This window comes from Lipophrys pholis, assembly GCF_963383615.2.
Source record: "Lipophrys pholis genome assembly, chromosome: 13".
Taxonomy (NCBI): Eukaryota; Metazoa; Chordata; class Actinopteri; order Blenniiformes; family Blenniidae; genus Lipophrys; species Lipophrys pholis.
In genome coordinates, this window is record NC_137632.1 from 15,299,055 (window position 1) to 15,316,994 (window position 17,940).

The window sequence follows — 17,940 nt, forward strand, 5'->3', positions numbered from 1 at the left end:
CGTAAATGGGAAATTATTTAGTGTCAGGCTCATTTTGTTGTGTCTTGTTAACTCATCTGGGATGTGTTTGGGTCCTCTGAAAGGCACCACTCATTTTTTTTTGTCGCCATCTTTCCGGTTACTTTATGTATTCCCGCAGTAAAAAGAGGGTTGGCACACACCTGCCACTGGCTATATGCGCATATCAGAGTGTGTGTGTGCAAGTGTAAGCATGTATCTTGCTGGCTTACCCTTTTCGCAGTGCAGATATCAGCTCATCAGTTTGAGTCTCAGTGTTCACCTGGAGAGATAAAGCCCCCCTCCGAAAGACATGGAGTACAGTTAGCTCAACACATAATAGATGACCTTGGAGACTTCATTCAACCAAAACCACTGACTAAACCAGAGAATGAAGAACTGTCTCTCCTCTCTCTGTCTCTCTCGCTCTCACACACACACACACACACACACACACACACACACACACACACACACACACACACACACGTCCTTTACTGCAGCACGACCCAGCGGCTGCAAGCACAGGTGTGACTGTGTGTTTAAATCTGTCACTGACCAGTTGTGTTTGCAAACTCTTAACCACAATCCAATGTGCTTAATTGACTTACTGAGTGTGTCTGTGCGTTGCTTCGATGACCTTCTGTCTGTGTCCACCAGTCAGCCTCATGAGAGTAAACCCAGTTATATCTGCAGCATCAATCCATCATGCTCATTAGCATATGATTTGGCTTTGATTAGCATATCTATTAATATGGAAATGCAACATCACCAAGTATGAGCCCAGACTGGTGGGTCCATGCACTTCCTCTCTCTTGCTAATACACACTCTCAGAGAGAGAGAGGGGAAATAGATGCCTGACTTTCTCTCCAGGGATTGTTCAGGGGTTTGAGGTTTGTGCTAAGCAGACATGATTGCGATGTAAATTTGTTGGAGGGCTGAAGCTGATGTTTCTTAATGTGTTTGCTCATAAGCTTGTGTGTGCATGCATTGATGGTCTAAAATATGTTTTCTAAGACAAGGGAATGCCAACAGTAAAGAATGTGGTGTGTCACCAAGGTGAGACATATCACATATGGTATTTTAATTAGTGATGATTAACTGATGTACTGTGGGTGTAATATTTCATTTTTTCTCAACTAACAAGTGTGCAGAGATAATATTGCTTCTAAGTTCAGCATTCAACTCATCACACCAGGAGCAAAAAGCAGAACATCTTATTAGTGACATTCTCGTGTTTATATAGCTTTAACGTGAAACCAAGAAGTGTTTCTGTCTGGCTGGAGAAGGGAGTTGAATTGTGCAGCACATAGTTCAGGAACATTTCGAAGCAGTGTGAGCAATGGTGAAAGAAAAATTAATGAACACCAGGTTGCTTTTCATGACTGCAGAGATGAATAATTGGCTGGTACATGAAATATGTGACAATAAAACAACTTCACTGCCTGCTTAAACTGCTCCAAATCTCCATAATTGTCAAAAACACAAATTACTCACCCAGCTCTCCAACCACAGATGGGTCTTCCATTAACAATCAAAGATGTGCTTACAGCCACAGTGCAGAAAACACATTGGCATAATCAAATTAGCTCATATGTGGGCCTTTTCAGCTTTTACTAAATATTGCAACTTGCTGCTGCTTGATTACATTTCCATGGAGTGTCTTTCCTCATCTCTCCACAAATTAACATCCCTGCTAATAGGCATCTTTAGTAAACTAATAGGATTCATGAAAATGTTGTATATTGTGAACTGACACGGACACTATATTTCTAACAGAATCGCGAAGAATGTTGTTTGCCTTCACAATCCATATATATATATATATATATATATATATACAGTATATATATAATTTTATTTTCTATTTTATTTTTGGGAACTTAGCTGGAGGTATATGGCTGTTAAAGGATTTTGTGATCCTTTCACAATAAAAGGCATAACTCCTTATATATAGTCTGCAACTGTCAGAGCCATTTCCACTTATTTTATAATTTCAATTTTTCTCCATTATACAATTACCTTATACTTATTTTGTTTGTTCTATGACTTGTCAAAAATCGAAACGGAATGATTCGGATGGTAAGAGCTGGCTGCATGACCCTTGATTCTCCTTGTAAGTGATTCTCATGAAGTCACTGACGTCGTCTTTTCAATCACTTCCAACATCTGTAAAACACAGAAATGATTGGGTGTCCTACCTGTCTTTTGAATTACGTTCTTCTTTTCTTTAGCAGACTGTTGCATTTTCTCATCTGCCAACTCTTCAAAATGTTGTCAACAACTCTTACTAAATCACATTTTTCATCAACACTTAAAGGCACACTGGGAGTCGTGTTGCCTCGAAGGAGGTGTTTCTCGCTCAGCAGTGTTTCTACTGCAGGGAAAAATATCGGGGGACGACATCACCATCATATTAAAATCTAGAGCGGTGACCATTAACTCCACACAGCTAATTATGCTCTGTGCCGGAAGGAATGTTTGTTTCTCAGATAGAGGGACTTATTGGCTAACCTAGCTCTAAAAGTAAATACAAGATCGCAATCATTCAGTCCTGACATGCAATTAAAGTTGTTGAGGAGCTCCGCAAAGCTTAAAGCTTATTTTTCTTCTTTCTGTTTCAATTCTTGTTAGAGAGAGTAAGAAACAAATGTGAAATCTTTAGTTCATCCACTGTTTTTATAAAGAAAACTATATATATAAATATATATATATATATATATATATTTAGTCTTCATACTCATATTTGTTATATGATCGTGATCCGATCTCTGCTGTGCATTATAGCAAATATAGTCACTTATAGCAATCGGTGCCAAGATTTGTAATGCTTTCTTCATTATTCTTTTATTTGCACTGGCAAGTCTTGTATATCAATATTATTTAAAAAAGAATTGAGAAAGAGTTGTTATTAATTGTTATGATGTTATTAATTTGTCAAAGACAGTAGGATAAAATAAGCGGCAGCTCATTTTCTTGAATTATCAGTGGATTTTCTATGTTGGACAAAGAGGAAGACTCAGTGTGTTACACACAGGGAGTCCCACCAGGCCAGTTGTTCAAAGTGATGATTGGTATGCTGCTGCTCTGAGAAGCTGCCAACAAGAACAAGAAGGAAAAGGCCACACAAATGCACTCACGCAGCTGAAATTTAACACTTACATCTAACTCTTCTCCTCTCCTCGCAGTTAAACGAAACAGCAAAGCAGTTGATGGAGATTGACAAGCCTATGCCAGCTAGCGCACCAGGTCCGAGCTCCGAGCCAGCCCCGCTGGGCCCTTGCTCTCCTGGGCCATCCCCCAGCGCCTCCCCATCTAATGGAAACGGCTCGGGCCATCGGAGAGGCGAAGGGAAGAAAAACGCCAAGAAGCGGCACTCGTTTACTGCGCTGTCCGTCAGTCAGAGAGCGGCTCAGCTCAACAACCGGCACAGCATGGAGATCTCCCACCCAGTCCTCATCAGCTCCTCCGACCCCCGAGCCGCTGCACGCATCCAGGTACACGCCAGCGATGTGGCTGTAAGATGTAGCGGTGGTCATATCTTGGCCCGCTTTGAGAAGCGGTAAATATTTAGTGCGAAACAGGATTTATATTTGTTCTGCCTTGGGTACAGAAGGGGTGCATGGTCTTTATGAGTATGCAGGGCTCATTCTAAAAGCAATCATCTCTGCAAACAACATTAGTTAAACTCTGTTTCCAGCTCGTTTGTTAAAATTTATATCTTACTTAGTTCCACACCTTTTGTATTTCTACACATATAATAAATATAGTTTACATGTGGAGCGCTACAAAATAAATTCCACTCAATTCTGCTGATATAAACTTATGTCTCAGAAGAACGGGTTGTTTTAAGATAAAAGTGATACAATTTTGAAAGATTCAAACAAAGTGAAGACTGGTGAAGCTGAACATGAGCTCGGATACCCAGTGCCTTATGACAATAGGACAGCCGCCTTCAAAAGTAAAGGAAAGCATGCACACTCTTTTCTTCTGTTTCATAATCTTTCATCAATAACAAAAGGACCATATGTTGCCCCCAGGCAGTACAGTGCCAAATCTGCTCTAGGTTATAAGGGTTTAATTATATATTGCTAACCACTCTGTTTACTGAGTTGACATATTTATTCATTTGTTTCACGTAAAGAAAAGCTTTCTCAAATTTCAAGGTTAATATGAAGATTTTTATTGGGAGTCTAAAAATGTGTCCACTTATGTCTTGCCTAGTTAAATTTCTGCTCATAAGAAAATTGGTTTTATATACAAGTTGGATCTCTAAGTAAAGGTAGTAACATTGAAGAGTACGCTGATGCAGGTGCAACACATCTACAGTTCCGTAATGCAAGTTAATTTATTGCCTCTCATTATTTTGGTGATTAACCGCTAAGCTCACACACCTCAAGCCGGAGTTCATTCCGGTCAATATTTTCCACAAGATTTCATCATCATATTCCCCAGTAATCCACTTCCACATAAATAAAATCATCTTTCTTCTTGATAGCTGTCGACTGGAGGCACATTGCTTTTACACCTATTGCTTCTGGTTGCATTAATACCTGGGTTCAGTGTGTGTTTAGCTGTCTCTGAACGATACCCAGGACGCATACTGAAAAGCTGAAAAAGACTGCAGGCACATATGATAAATAGTTATTTATGTAAAATTGGATTCACTCAGTCTGTGTGTTTTTCTTTGTGGTTCCTCAGGATGCGTCCCCACCTGGTCCCTCGCCTTCCTCGGCAGGGGTGCTGGTGCCCCCCAAAGTGGCATCCATAACCTCTGAGCTGCTGGCCCATGCCAAGGTGCAGCTGCCACTCAACATGTGAGTACACCTCGGTGCTGTCAGCTCACCCACACGCGGCCTTTTTTGTTTTCAGGCCCCCCCTTCCTGCGCTTTCTGTTTATCAACACAACAGATATGTGCATCACATCCAAGTGTGATTTCCGAGCTTGCTTCCTGGCAGCAGTAAAAATATTTCCTGTGCTGTGCCCAGAGATGTTGGCCACGTTCCACCACCTCTGCAAGCACATTTACTCCTCCACTGGTCAAGGATGAAATCCCCCTCAGAAAGGAAAAATAGAGTTACACACCGTAGAGCGAGTTGTGTGATGCTTGCAATCGTGTTTCATAACAAGGCTTTCCAACTGCATTGCCATAGCCCATTAAATGCATTTTATTGTACATCCATCATATGAGGCCCTGAATAGATCTAGAGCTTTGGAAAGCATGCAGACAAAAAAAAAAAAAAAGAAACTAATGTTATTGTTATAGAAAATGAGCATGCATTGAACAAAGTACCACTGCAGATAGTGAAGAGTAAAACTTCATTACGAAGTTCACATTATCTGGATTAGGAGTCATCAAATGACCTGACACACAATCACAAAAAACACATGAAATTCTTGTCTAAATGCAAATGCCAAGTCTCCTCCAGATGGCTGATTCCACGCCAGTGTTGACCAAGTCTGTTCTCTAATTTACCTCATAATTAACCTACAAGGTATTTGCTGGGAAGGAACCAGCATCTTCAAGGTGAGTGTGTTTGTAGCTCTGTGAGTGGACCAATTTCTAACATTGGACCTTGAGAGTGAGGATATTTTGGGAAAGTGAGTTAGTTCAGACCACTGTGCCTCGTCCAAGGTTACAATTAGATTTGTGGTTTAGGTGAGGGATGAGAAGCCATGGTTTGTCATGAGAGTCCTAATGAGTCTAGAAGTGTGTGTGTGCGTGTGTGTTGTTTAACTAATGTCCATTTTACAGTATGTCAGACAAATACAGCGGCCATGTCAGTATCAATAATGTCACCTTTCAAGTAGCCTTAGAGGTCCATGCATGTAAACAAACACACACACACACACACACACACACACACACACACACACACACACACACACACACACACACACACACGTCCGGAGTGGGTTCATCCCGCTGATGAAGTCGGACGTTTTCATCTTGACCTGGTGACTACTCCTGTTGCCATGGGGAGACAGGGAGACAGTCCCCTTATCTGTTACCATGGTAACGGGGGAGGCAGCGCATATGGGGCTTGTTTACTCTGTGGTCTTATCGTCTTCCGTCGGTTCCTGACACGTCATACTATGAATGTCTCGCTGCGACAGGACAAGAAACTCATTTATATGTAAACGTTCAACATATAGCCATATACAGCGTAGTGGCCACAATCTGCCTGTAAGCAGGTATACAAGTACACATTGATCAGGCACCAATCCACAGCATGGAAGATGAAAAATCGATCACTCAGCATAAAGCGCTCCAATTATTATCCCAGAGATAAATGAGCGGAATAATCTTTTGGGATTTCAAACAACAAGAATATTCAAGATGACCGCATGATAAAAGCAATAATACCTTTAGATGGGAATTACTCTTTCTGAATTTAATAATTTTCAATAATGAACCCCATAAATCTGGTTAAAATACTAATATGGATTAGCATATAAATGTTATGCAGTCTATCAAACACACGATGACCCTGTTTGAAGAGCAAAAATCATTGGTTTAATATCCTAAAAGACCTTGCTGTTTTCTTTTAGGGCATTGATTAAAAAAAAAATAAAAAAAAAAGAAGAATATATTCTCAGATACTGTAAGTTACCTGGAACATCCCTTAAAACATTCCACATCCTTTTAAGGTCTTAAGAGTTGGGAGATTGGGAGTTTTTACTGATACTTGTGCGTTTGACATTTTACAGGATTTTACAATTAATGATGCCCGTATCAGTGATGCCGTCTCTTCTCACATAAACAAACATGAAACATATGGTGGGAGGACCAACCAACTCAGTCTGAGTCTTTGACCTGACAAAGATCTTGCTGTAAAAGATGCTGATGGTTAAATAAAGAGAGTAGGTGGAGCATCAATAGTATGTGGGCTCCTATCCTTTCCTCTGCTCCACATTACAGTGAAAAACATCAAATAAAAGTATGAAAAAGGTCTTTTAGTGTCGCGCTGGCAACATTTTCTTCTCAGAGATAAACAGGATAATAGCAGCTTGTTCTTGACGAGAAAAGACAAAATTATATCAGGAGTCTTTTACTTGATACCGCAAAACATGTAATGCTCTTCTGCTTTGCAACACAATCACTAAAGTTTCTTCCAAGTGTTGTGGAAACATTCATGTGATTTCTCGCTGCAGTCGTTCATTGAGCTTTGTTTTGTGCTCTGCTAACACACACCACAGTGCATTAGGGGTAATCCACATGCATGCCTCCAGAAGGAAGACACCCAGTGGGAGATAATCAGCGTTTGGTGAACAGTTGCTGAATAATTTCTGCCGGCTTAAACGTTTCTTTTACCATCGCATTACTCACTTTAAATTTCTGTGTTGCCTTTGTTCCCCCAGATACCTGGCTCTGTACGCCTACAAGCCCCAGAAGGCTGATGAGCTGGAACTTAGGAAAGGGGAGATGTATCGGGTGACAGAGAAATGTCAAGACGGATGGTTCAAAGGCACCTCGCTCAGAACTGCTGCCTCCGGCGTCTTCCCAGGAAACTATGTCACCCCTGTGTCTAGGTCAGTGAGCTCAGCCGTGGCAGTGCTTCGCAATATCGCAGTGAGGGGATGTGATTCAGAGAGCAGGTTCAGTCATACAGGTGGTTCAGTTAGTGTTAATGAGACTTAACCGCTATATCAGCCAACAAGCCAAAATTTGCAAGTTGTGCTTTTTTTTATGTTTTCTTCTCAACTGACTAAAATTGAAGGAATTACAAAAATTTGGAGAGAAAAACATTATTTTTGTAGCAGGTGTTTGCAGTGTTTCTTGAATAGCATAAACACAATAGAGTTGAAACTTGTTGCTCTTGCAGAACATGTCCTATTCCAAGTTTATGTGATTATATTGAACATATGAATAGATGTGTTTGAACTTGAGCACTTTACTGCTACTACTGCACACCTACTGGCCCAGTAAGTCAGATTTACTATAGTATTTTTGTATATAATGTGTTGTATTAACAGACAGTAGTGCTCAATAATGTCTCAAAATATTTAAGGGGGCTTTTGCTATGCAGCTATAAACAATGTTTCTACTGACTTTGAAGTCTTAGGGAAAATCTCAATGCACACATATAATGGTGAATGATCTATAAAAAATAAAAGTTTCCTACTGTACTTAAAGTCTGCCATCCTGTTCAGATTTTCACTTGGTTCGACACTTGGTTGATTTGAACATACATATCCAGCAGTGTAGTCAGGCTAAAGCCCCTAATTTTGTCTCGTACAAAAGGCTGCCCTGGCACTAACACAAAATCAGTTGTTGTAAATTACATTGTAATTTTTCTGAGGTCATTTCTTGGCTCCATCAGAACTTGAATACAGATCAGACTGAACAGTGCAATTTGGTAGGTATTATGGCATGTAATTGCATGTGTGGTTCTGCGAGGCCATACGGCCTCTTGTCACACAAGAACGCCCTGAAAGCAATTTTGGGGATTTTAGAAGGAGGGAGTGCAGTCACCGGATACTTTGTTTTCCATGTTATATTCTTCCAGCTTCAGCATCTAATGCACCCTATGGCCTCACGATCTACTGAAATCCCTTGGTCACACTCACGAATGTGCCATAAACATATTCTGAGAACGTGTGAAAAAAAACGTTCAAAATGTTTCGTGTTGAGCAGAAACAACAGTGTGAAGCCCACTGCATCGGGTCCGAGTTACACTGTGGATTGAATTTGTAGAAAATCTTGATTTCAATACAGTAAACAATAACACAGACTCCACCTGTTCTCATGTTTCGCCAACACATTCTCATTATGGATCATTGTCATTGTTGTCACGGCAATAGTTATCATCATTGCTGTTACTTTTGACATCCGAAACACATTTACGCCTCGCTGTTGGATGCAAACAAAACCAAAAAGAGTGCGCTGAAATGTTCTGCAATTTAATTACCCTCATTATTCCTGCATGCATGAAGACATTTGCAGTTGCTGTTCATCTAATCTGTATTCTGCTCCATGATGCAGTCACAGAAAACGAGAGGCAAAAAAATAAAAGCAAGGCAGAATTACAAAAATGGGAGAAAAGGCAGAAACTGAAAGAGAGATAGAATGGTGATGAGCGGATGCACAGCGTGAGCATGTAATGTTGGATAAACAGAGAACTGAAAGATGGAAAATCACAATAGACGAAAAAGGGTTAAGGGTGGAAGAAAAGGTGAAGAAAGCAGAGAGTTATGGAAAGAATCCTAAATTGAAAATTCTTGAAAGTGAGTGACGATGAAGGAGGAGAAGGGATAGAAAGCAAAAAAATAAAGAAAAAAGCCATACAAAGAGATGAGACGGCTGTGAAAACAGCAGGTGTCCTCCTTCAGTGGATATGAACGGCTGCTTCACATTCTGCACTTATGCAATCTTAGGAAAAGAGAGAGAGAAAGAGAAAGAAAGAGAGAAGCAGGATGGGCAAGTAATCTGATGAGAGGCAATTTGTTATTTTTATGCAAGCATACTCTTCTTCTGCCTCCAACCCCTTACCTCTCCTCCCTCTTTTGTCTGCAGTGCAGCTCAGAAATTTCTCAATATGATAATGAGAGGCTGCCAAGGATGCATATGTACACAGACTTGGACATACAAACGCATGCATTTTAATGCAACGGTGATAAAGATCACCAATCTTGATCCATTTTCTTTTCAATTCACTTTGCTGTTATTTTCATGGGATGAATCTCTGTCTGATCCACGGGTGCATATAAATGATTTTTGATTTGTCAGACAATAAACCTGCTTCAGAGCTCACTTATCTTCAAACATATAATTTCTTCGTCAGATGCACGTGTTATTACTCTTTAAAGACTGTGTCAGATTTTAGTTTTATCTGATATCGCCACTGTTGAGGAAACGCAAAGCTATATTCTGAACTGGCTGCCCAGAAAACGCAGTTGGGAGTAGCGTCTAGTCTCTCAAATCAAACACCCAGTCAACAACTCATCTGTATCTACTGGCAAAAAAAAAAAAAGAAAAAGGTCTCCCTCCCTCCATCCACACATGCAGAAAGTCATAACTCTGTATATGTCTGACAGGAAGTCGATGAGCAGCCATAAGAGTGTGAATACCGCTGCGTCAATAATGTTCAGCTCACTGTTCTGCCATTCAGCACTCTGCAGACAGGAACATGAGCCGCCTGCAGCAGCATATATGTTACAGCAGGACACCGTGTCGCCACTCACATAATAGTTTTAATATCACTCACTTTGACAGAGTTTAATTTCTCTGTTTGGTGTTCCCATGCAGGTATAATGGACTAAATGCAGCATGCAGGCATCTCTGTGTCACTGTATCTTAACAGCTTTGTTCAACCATCCGTCCTGAATAGTTGCTGCGCTCCATCATCTGGATGTCTTCCTGCTTCAGCACATGGGGCTCGTATGGGATGTCAGCAGGCAGAACATCATGAGAAACTATTAGTATTTTCACTATGGATGTTGGAGCAGAAAAAAATACATTCTAACTAAGACAGGGCCGTCGCTTTCCCCAAGACCAGAGGTTTTTAAAAATGGTTTTGACCAGTCACAATGTAGTATTTGAAGCACTTCTAACTTGGAGTGAGGTAGGGAACTTCTCCTGCTCTGTTCACTTCTGGATCTCACTGGCACAATCGAGAGAAATTAGGATGTAGAGTTTCTTGTAGTGGCAAATGGGACTTCATTTCTTCTGTGATATTTCCACACTTTGCACGGTCATACCATGGGCTGCATGTTTGACACCCCTGGTTTAGACTGTTGACATACAATAGTTGTCACCTGCTGCTGTTAGATTTTTCCCATTACAAGTTGTCACAATGGATAATTTTTCTTCTGATACCATCTGTCTGCTGTATCCTGCTGCATGGCACGATAGACCTGACCTGAGCAAACGCAATATTCTGTAGGGAGATCAATGGTTACCCACTGTGGAACTTTACATGCAAGCACTTGTTAAACAAGCAGTTGTATATAAAACAAAGTTATTGAAATAAACATTTCTTTTAAGCATTACGTTAATGTGGTAAATGATTACGTGTCAATTTATCACAGTCAAAATATTTAACACAATATTATCATTATATTGGCTCCAGAGGGAAATCACTTTGCTACCATTCACCTCAAAGTTTATCCTCTGCTCCTCGTGGATATATATGCTTTAAATTTACCTGCAAAGTAACTGTTCCAGAGTTACTTCAGTTTGATATGAACACCTGAATTTTACCTGTTATCAAATAATTATTATTTTTTCCACATACAACGCATCAAAGCACAATTTAATAAAAAGAAAGTTGTAAACAAAACAAAAAAAAACAAAAGCATCAAAGCATGCAAAATCATCTGGAAAATTCAAAAGTCAATCTCCCTCTCCCATCTTTTCCTTGAAGGGCTCCATTTGGAGTCGGTGCTACTCGCGGGTCGTGTCTGTCCAGTCCTGGAGGAGGAGGGAGTGGATGCAGTCAGGTCGCAGGTAAAATCGCCGACCCTTCGTCCCCTGGGTCTCCGGGACCCTCTTCGTCACGCCCTTCCACCCCACTGGTGAACTCGGCCAACTCCGTTAACGCCATCAGTCCCGCTTCCTCGCCGCAAACTGCCGCCGCTCAGCTGAAGAACTGCCTGCGCTCCAGCCAGCACACCGCCAATCAGGCACGCACCTCAATGCAACTGGGTAAGCAGAAACAAGTGCACACCTGTACACAGACACTTTACAAAAAAAGGTTTAATAACCTTCATCTGATCACTGAGATTGATCCTGGCAAAGTGGAGAAAAACGGTCTCATGTTGGGTCAGGGCTGTTTGGGGGGGTGGTCGCAGCAGAAAACATTTTGGGGGACATGGCCCAAGATGTTGTTAATGTACCAGAAAAACTGATTGAAAAAAAAACAACAAAAGTTTCATAATCTGAACTGCATGTGTGTGTAAAAAAAAATATTTGAACTTTTAAAATGATGCCGCATCAAAGAGCAGGTGAATCATCCCCCCAAAGGCAAGTTGAGCAAATATATGACATAAAGAAGAGTCTGTTTCTTGGTATTATTCCAGTATTACTCTACACCCGAATGGCTTAAAAGAACACAGCCCAAATCATTTGGGAGCTTGCCGCATTTTAGCCCTTTCGTCTCTGATTGCAGAGTAATGGAATATTGAACAGCCATTAATTCGAGAGGCTGCGACACCATGTAGTTTTATTTTTGCAGAAAGGAAAGTTTCTTTAGTTTGCAGTCTTGTTACTGCTTTTAGTGTATAAATGCATTCTTGATTAAACATATCAGAATAAAAAATATATATGTATGTAATATATACAGTGGCTTGCAAAAGTATTCATACCCCTTGAACTTTTCCACATTTTGTCACATTACACGCCACAAACATAAATATATTTTATTGGAATTTTATGTGAAAGACCAACACAAAGTGTCACACTATTGTGAAGTACAAAGAAAATTATATATGAGTTAAAAGATTTTTCCCAAATAAAAAACTGAAAAGTGCAGCGTGCAAAAGTATTCAGACCCCCTTTCTCTGAGTGCAACCAATTGCCTTCAGAAGTTGCCTGATGACTGCTGAATGATTGAATGTTGACCTAATGACTAAATAGAGTCCACCTGTGTGTAATCTAATCTCAGTACAAATACAGCTGTTCTGTGACGGCCTCAGGGGTTTGTTAAGAGAATATTGGGGAGCAAACAGGACCATGAAGTCCAAGGAACACACCAGACACGTCAGAGAGAAAGTTGTGGAGAAGTTTAAAGCAGGGTTAGGCTATAAAAAGATTTCCCAAGCTTTGAACATCTCACTGAGCACTGTTCAATCCATTGTCAGGAAAAGGAACGAGTATGGCACAACTGCAAACCTACCAGACACGGCCGTCCACCTAAACTTACAGGCCGAACAAGGAGAGCACTGACAAGAGGCCCATGGTGACTCTGGACGAACTGCAGAGATCCACAGCTCAGGGGGGGGAATCTGTCCACAGGACAACAATTGGGCGTGCACTCCACAAATCTGACCTTTATGGAAGAGTGGCAAGAAGAAAGCCATTGTTAAAGGAAAACCATAAGAAGTCCGGTTTGCAGTTTGCCAGAAACCATGTGGGGGACACAGCAAACATGTGGAAGAAGGTGCTCTGGTCAGATGAGACCAAAATTGAACTTTTTGGCCTAAATGCAAAACGTTATGTGTGGCGGAAACCTAACACTGCACATCACCCTGAACACACCATCCCCACTGTCAAACATGGTGGTGGTAGCATCATGCTCTGGGGGTGCTCCTCTTCAGAAGGGACAGGGACGTTGGTCAGAGTTGATGGGAAGATGGATAGAGCCAAATACAGGGCAATCTTGGAAGACAACCTGTTGGAGTCTGCAAAAGACTTGAGACTGGGGCGGAGGTTCACCTTCCAGCAGGACAGCGATCCTAAACATAAAGCCAGGGCTACAATGGAATGGTTTAAAACAAAACATATTCATGTGTTAGAATGGCCCAGTCAAAGTCCAGACCTAAATCCCATCCAGAATCTGTGGCAAGATCTGATAACTGCCGTTCACAAACGCTCTCCATCTAATGTGACTGAGCTTGAGCTGTTTTGCAAAGAAGAATGGGCAAAAATCTGAGTCTCTAGATGAGCAAAGCTGGTAGAGACATACCCCAAAAGACGTCCAGCTGTAATTGCAGCAAAAGGCGGTTCCACAAAGTATTGACTCAGGGGGGCTGAATACTTTTGCACTCTGCACTTTTCAGTTTTTTATTTGTGAAAAAAATTTTAAGTCATGTATAATTTGCTTTGTACTTCACAATTGTGTGACACTTTGTGTTGGTCTTTCACATAAAATTCCAATAAAATATATTTATGTTTGTGGCGTGTAATGTGACAAAATGTGGAAAAGTTCAAGGGGTATGAATACTTTTGCAAGCCACTGTATATATAAGAAAAAAGGTTGGTAAACACCAATATGAAGTAAGTTAACCTACCATTGAGTACTTATACACCCAGGACAAGAGTTTGCTCACACTTGATAGTGTAAAGTCTAATGTTGATGGATTATCTTCCTCAAACTGTGCAAACCATTGTGATTTGTTTTGACTCACGGTTATCCCTGATGTGGATGAGACTTAACTCAAGGCTGTTGGATGTTGTTTGTTGGTACTGAATATGCAAAACTTTATATTTTTACTTGACATGCTTTTACAGATGGTGCCAACATTCAGTAATAGCGGGACCCCATGCAGAGGGAGTCCAGCCTGCACGTGGATGTTCTCTCCTTTTTGCATTGTTGAACTAAAACCCCTGCCCCGGGGTTAAAGCAACTTTCCACGCCAATTTTTTTAGTGCATAATGTATCTTAAGGCTTGGATTATCTGTATTTCTGAAATGTTCACTCCCTGTGGTTCTTTCAAGAGTGTTACAAGATATGAGCACTCTTGGTAACATTTTAGAAGACTAGGGTTAAAGTAATAATCTTTCAACGTGAACTTCTATAGAGGTGGTTTGAAAGTGTGGCATGGGTCGTCCTTCAGGGACAAGAAAGTGGACACAGCTACAGAAATAGGTGTAAATCTGATAATGAATTTACTAAAACACGTGTTTTTAAATTTTTTTTTTTTTTGGAAGTGGAATGGAGATGAATTGAAGTTATAAAACAAGTTTAAATGAAACACTTTACCAACCCCCCCCCCCCCCCCCCCCCAAAAAAAAAAACCCATAAGACACAAAGTCCTATGCTTTTTCATTTTCTATCGATTACAGCAGATGTTAAGAATATTTTATAATGTGAAAAATGTTCAAAAGGACACTCTTAGTCCAGTACGTCCACTTCACTGTAACTCTCCAAGAAACAGAGTTTTGAGTCAGAATTTGACGAGAACATACTGTAACAGTCCTTTCATACCACACAATTAGGTGGTGCATTGTGAGAAGTGCACAGACACGTGCAGTAGAAATACGTGGTAAAGTACTCGGCTCATGCAGGGTTACTGTTTTTAACCACAAGTGCCCTCACGCGCAGTCCCCAGCAACATGCACACCTGTATCTGTACAAGGTCTAGATTATATCAGCCTTCTTCCACAGTCTATTCAGCTCGCCACCTCCCCTTTCTCCCTGTTCCTTTGTATCGTTTTTCTCTCCCTTTGGGAAAATAATGGCGAAGGTTTCATTTGGGAGGCTGAACAGTACACACTGAGAGGAGACTGCCAAGAATAACACACATACAGGCATCCCACATACAAATACACACACACACACACACACGCACGCTCGAAAAACACAGCTGAATGACATCACTGTGCTTTTCGTTTTATGGAGGCGTAATGACAGAGCTTCTCCTTTTTCTCTCCACTTCTTTCCCCATTTTGTCTCTGTTTTTCTCCCAGTCTCTTTCTCTCTCACTCACAGGAACACAAACACACGCGTGTACAAACGCACACACGCACACATCTGGTCTCAATTACAAAATAAAGTATGTGCTTAGTTCTGGCATTTAGTGGTTTTATCACATGACCAGCACACCTCTCTGTGGATTTCTGCCTGAGTGCTGCAGTGTGGAAGAGCAGGTGGTGTGTGCGTGTGTGCATGTGTGGATGTGTGCTTTCGTGCGTGTGCACGTGCTTTTTTTTCTTTTTTTTTGTCACTGTGTGCATGCACATGCATTCCTGTGCAGTTTTAATCTCTTGAGTACCAAATGTCCTTATAAATACCAGAGGCATGGCAAAGTGCCCCAAACTCAGTGACTGTCAGACAGTGTGGGGTTATGCAGGTGTGTAGTTAATTGTTAACTGTTTGTGCTTGATAATTATCCAAAAATTCAAGCTATGCACATAAAAGTAAATAGATAAAATGTTAAACCGTTAATTTCATTTGTTTCTCAAGCCTTCAATTATTTATCCCACCAAACAACAACTAGCAGGCGAAAGTCAACAGCAAAGAAAAGCTGTTTGGCATTGGCAGATCTTTCCCGGACACAATCCACATACTCTGCTCTGCAGCTCATGCCACAAATGCATGTTACTTACAAAGGAGGAACAAATGTTTTAGAAAGGAAACAGGTTTTCTACAACAAATAAAGAAGGAAGAATTTACCAAACACATTGTTTTACTTGTGCAAAGTTTAGCTGAAACTTAAACGTCAGTAACATTATTCGAATTATTTACTTATTGATCATGTGTAAGTCAAAATCTTAATAGTGGCAGTACGACCATGTGGTGGTTAAAGTTCTCGCCTCACCATGAAAGGCTTTTGGATCTGGAGTTTACATGTTCTTCATGAGCCTCAGTGGGTTTTCCCTGGATACTATAGCCTCTTCCCACAATCCCAGTACATGTTTGATGAGTTGATTGTTGCCTGTGGATTGGCTGCAGTCTGTGAAGTTGTCAGTCTATTAGACTGATTTATTTTCTGGTAAAGGGTCTTAACTTTCTGGCCATCCAGATCACTGGCTTCCCATCATTGTTAGTGTCCTTGTAACAGAAAAAAAAAAAATCAAGCCGGTGTGAAATGAGTTCCCCTGTGTTTAGACAGTTATACAAGAGTAAGCTGAAAGTTACTACCCGCCTTTATCGCTGATGATGTTCTTCTTTCGTTCTGCCCTGTGCAGGAGGGACCTGCACGCTTCATAATAACACTGAATCACCACAGTGTGGCGAGTAATTGCATCGGGTATCACCCAGTGTTGTCTGAAGATCCAAATTGACACCAGTTCAATATTTTGTATTCGTACTGAGGGGAAAATTATATTGTGCTTTTTTTTTTTTGGAATGATTGTGAATGTTTATCATTATTGAAGAATCCTGGTGACATTTAACCAACTCTCTCCTCAGAAATGGAGGCAGAAGCTCATTAAAATATTGACTTCTTCCTCTTGGGCCTTTTTCTGAATGATAGCAGTCCCAGTTAACTCCCTTGTAGTGATAATAACCCACATGTGTATTTGTGTATGTTTCAGTTCACAGTCCCCCTGCTGGAAGTCCAGAGCGTCCCACAGTGGCTCTCTCCCCCCTGCGTCCTCAGAGCTCCTCCCCCTCACGCTGCCCCGGCCAGTCGGGTCGTCCTCTCTCCATGGTGTCTCCGGGACCCAGCTTAGGGCCTTCGCCGTTGTCTTCTCCAGCTTCCCGCCCCATCCTCTCCCTCTCCTCCCCCGTGTCCTGTCTCACGCCTCCTAACGTGTCAGCAGTGCTCCTCAACGGCGACCCGGGCGGCCCTCTGCTGCCGCCATCGCCGGGCCCCTCACACGCTCCCACCCAGGGAGCCATCGCACCCAAAGCAGAGAAGGTGAGGCTCCTTTATATCTTCAGTCACGTTGTTCAGCAGAAAGGCAGGATGAACATTTCTGAATAGTCACAGTTCGTACTAACGTTCAGAAGAGGCACTGAAACTGAGTTATTGTGTTGAAAAACGGGTTTGAATAGCTGTTTTTGTCCAATTGAAGCTCTGGCTTTCTCACCATTACAATGTGACTACTTTTATTTTTCACACATGAAAGGTCTAAAGAGATTGTGGAGAATCAGATTCCTTAGATATTAGAACCAGTACGAGCTGACTGTAAAATTCATCGGCGGTCGATCGGGCTCCCAAAGTGGCCTGTTTAAATTTCTCATATGGTACATTTTCACTGCTTCAGCAGTCTCAACACACTTCACATAAATTGTAATATTGACATCAATTGTAGTAGTAGCCCTGAGTAGAAACTCGTGGTTCAGTGTCTTGCTCAAGGACACTTTTACGTGTGGATACAATAAGATGAATGACCAAACCTCAGGATTAGAAGACAACCAGCTTCAACTCATCTATAATCTCCTTCACCTTACAAAATATTCACCGTTCCTGGGATTTTTCACCATCCATCTTCTATACTGATTCATTCAACATAAAGTTCACATGTGCTGGAGCAGATAACAGCATATAACAAGCAACTGTGGGTGAAGGCAGGGTACATAATGTACAGGTCACCAGTTCATCACAGGGCAAA

General features: G+C 41.2%; 1 protein-coding gene across 1 annotated transcript in view; it reads left to right on the top strand.

The window, feature by feature from the left end:
- LOC308119149 (E3 ubiquitin-protein ligase SH3RF3-like) overlaps positions 1-17,940 on the top strand; it is an 89,414-nt gene that overhangs the window by 61,974 nt on the left and 9,500 nt on the right. Inside the window, exons 4-8 of the mRNA XM_080478994.1 lie at positions 3,187-3,495; positions 4,700-4,815; positions 7,362-7,532; positions 11,366-11,646; positions 16,918-17,243. Of these exons, the coding sequence (XP_080335120.1) occupies positions 3,187-3,495; positions 4,700-4,815; positions 7,362-7,532; positions 11,366-11,646; positions 16,918-17,243 (1,203 nt within the window). The remainder of the gene's footprint in view (positions 1-3,186; positions 3,496-4,699; positions 4,816-7,361; positions 7,533-11,365; positions 11,647-16,917; positions 17,244-17,940) is intronic.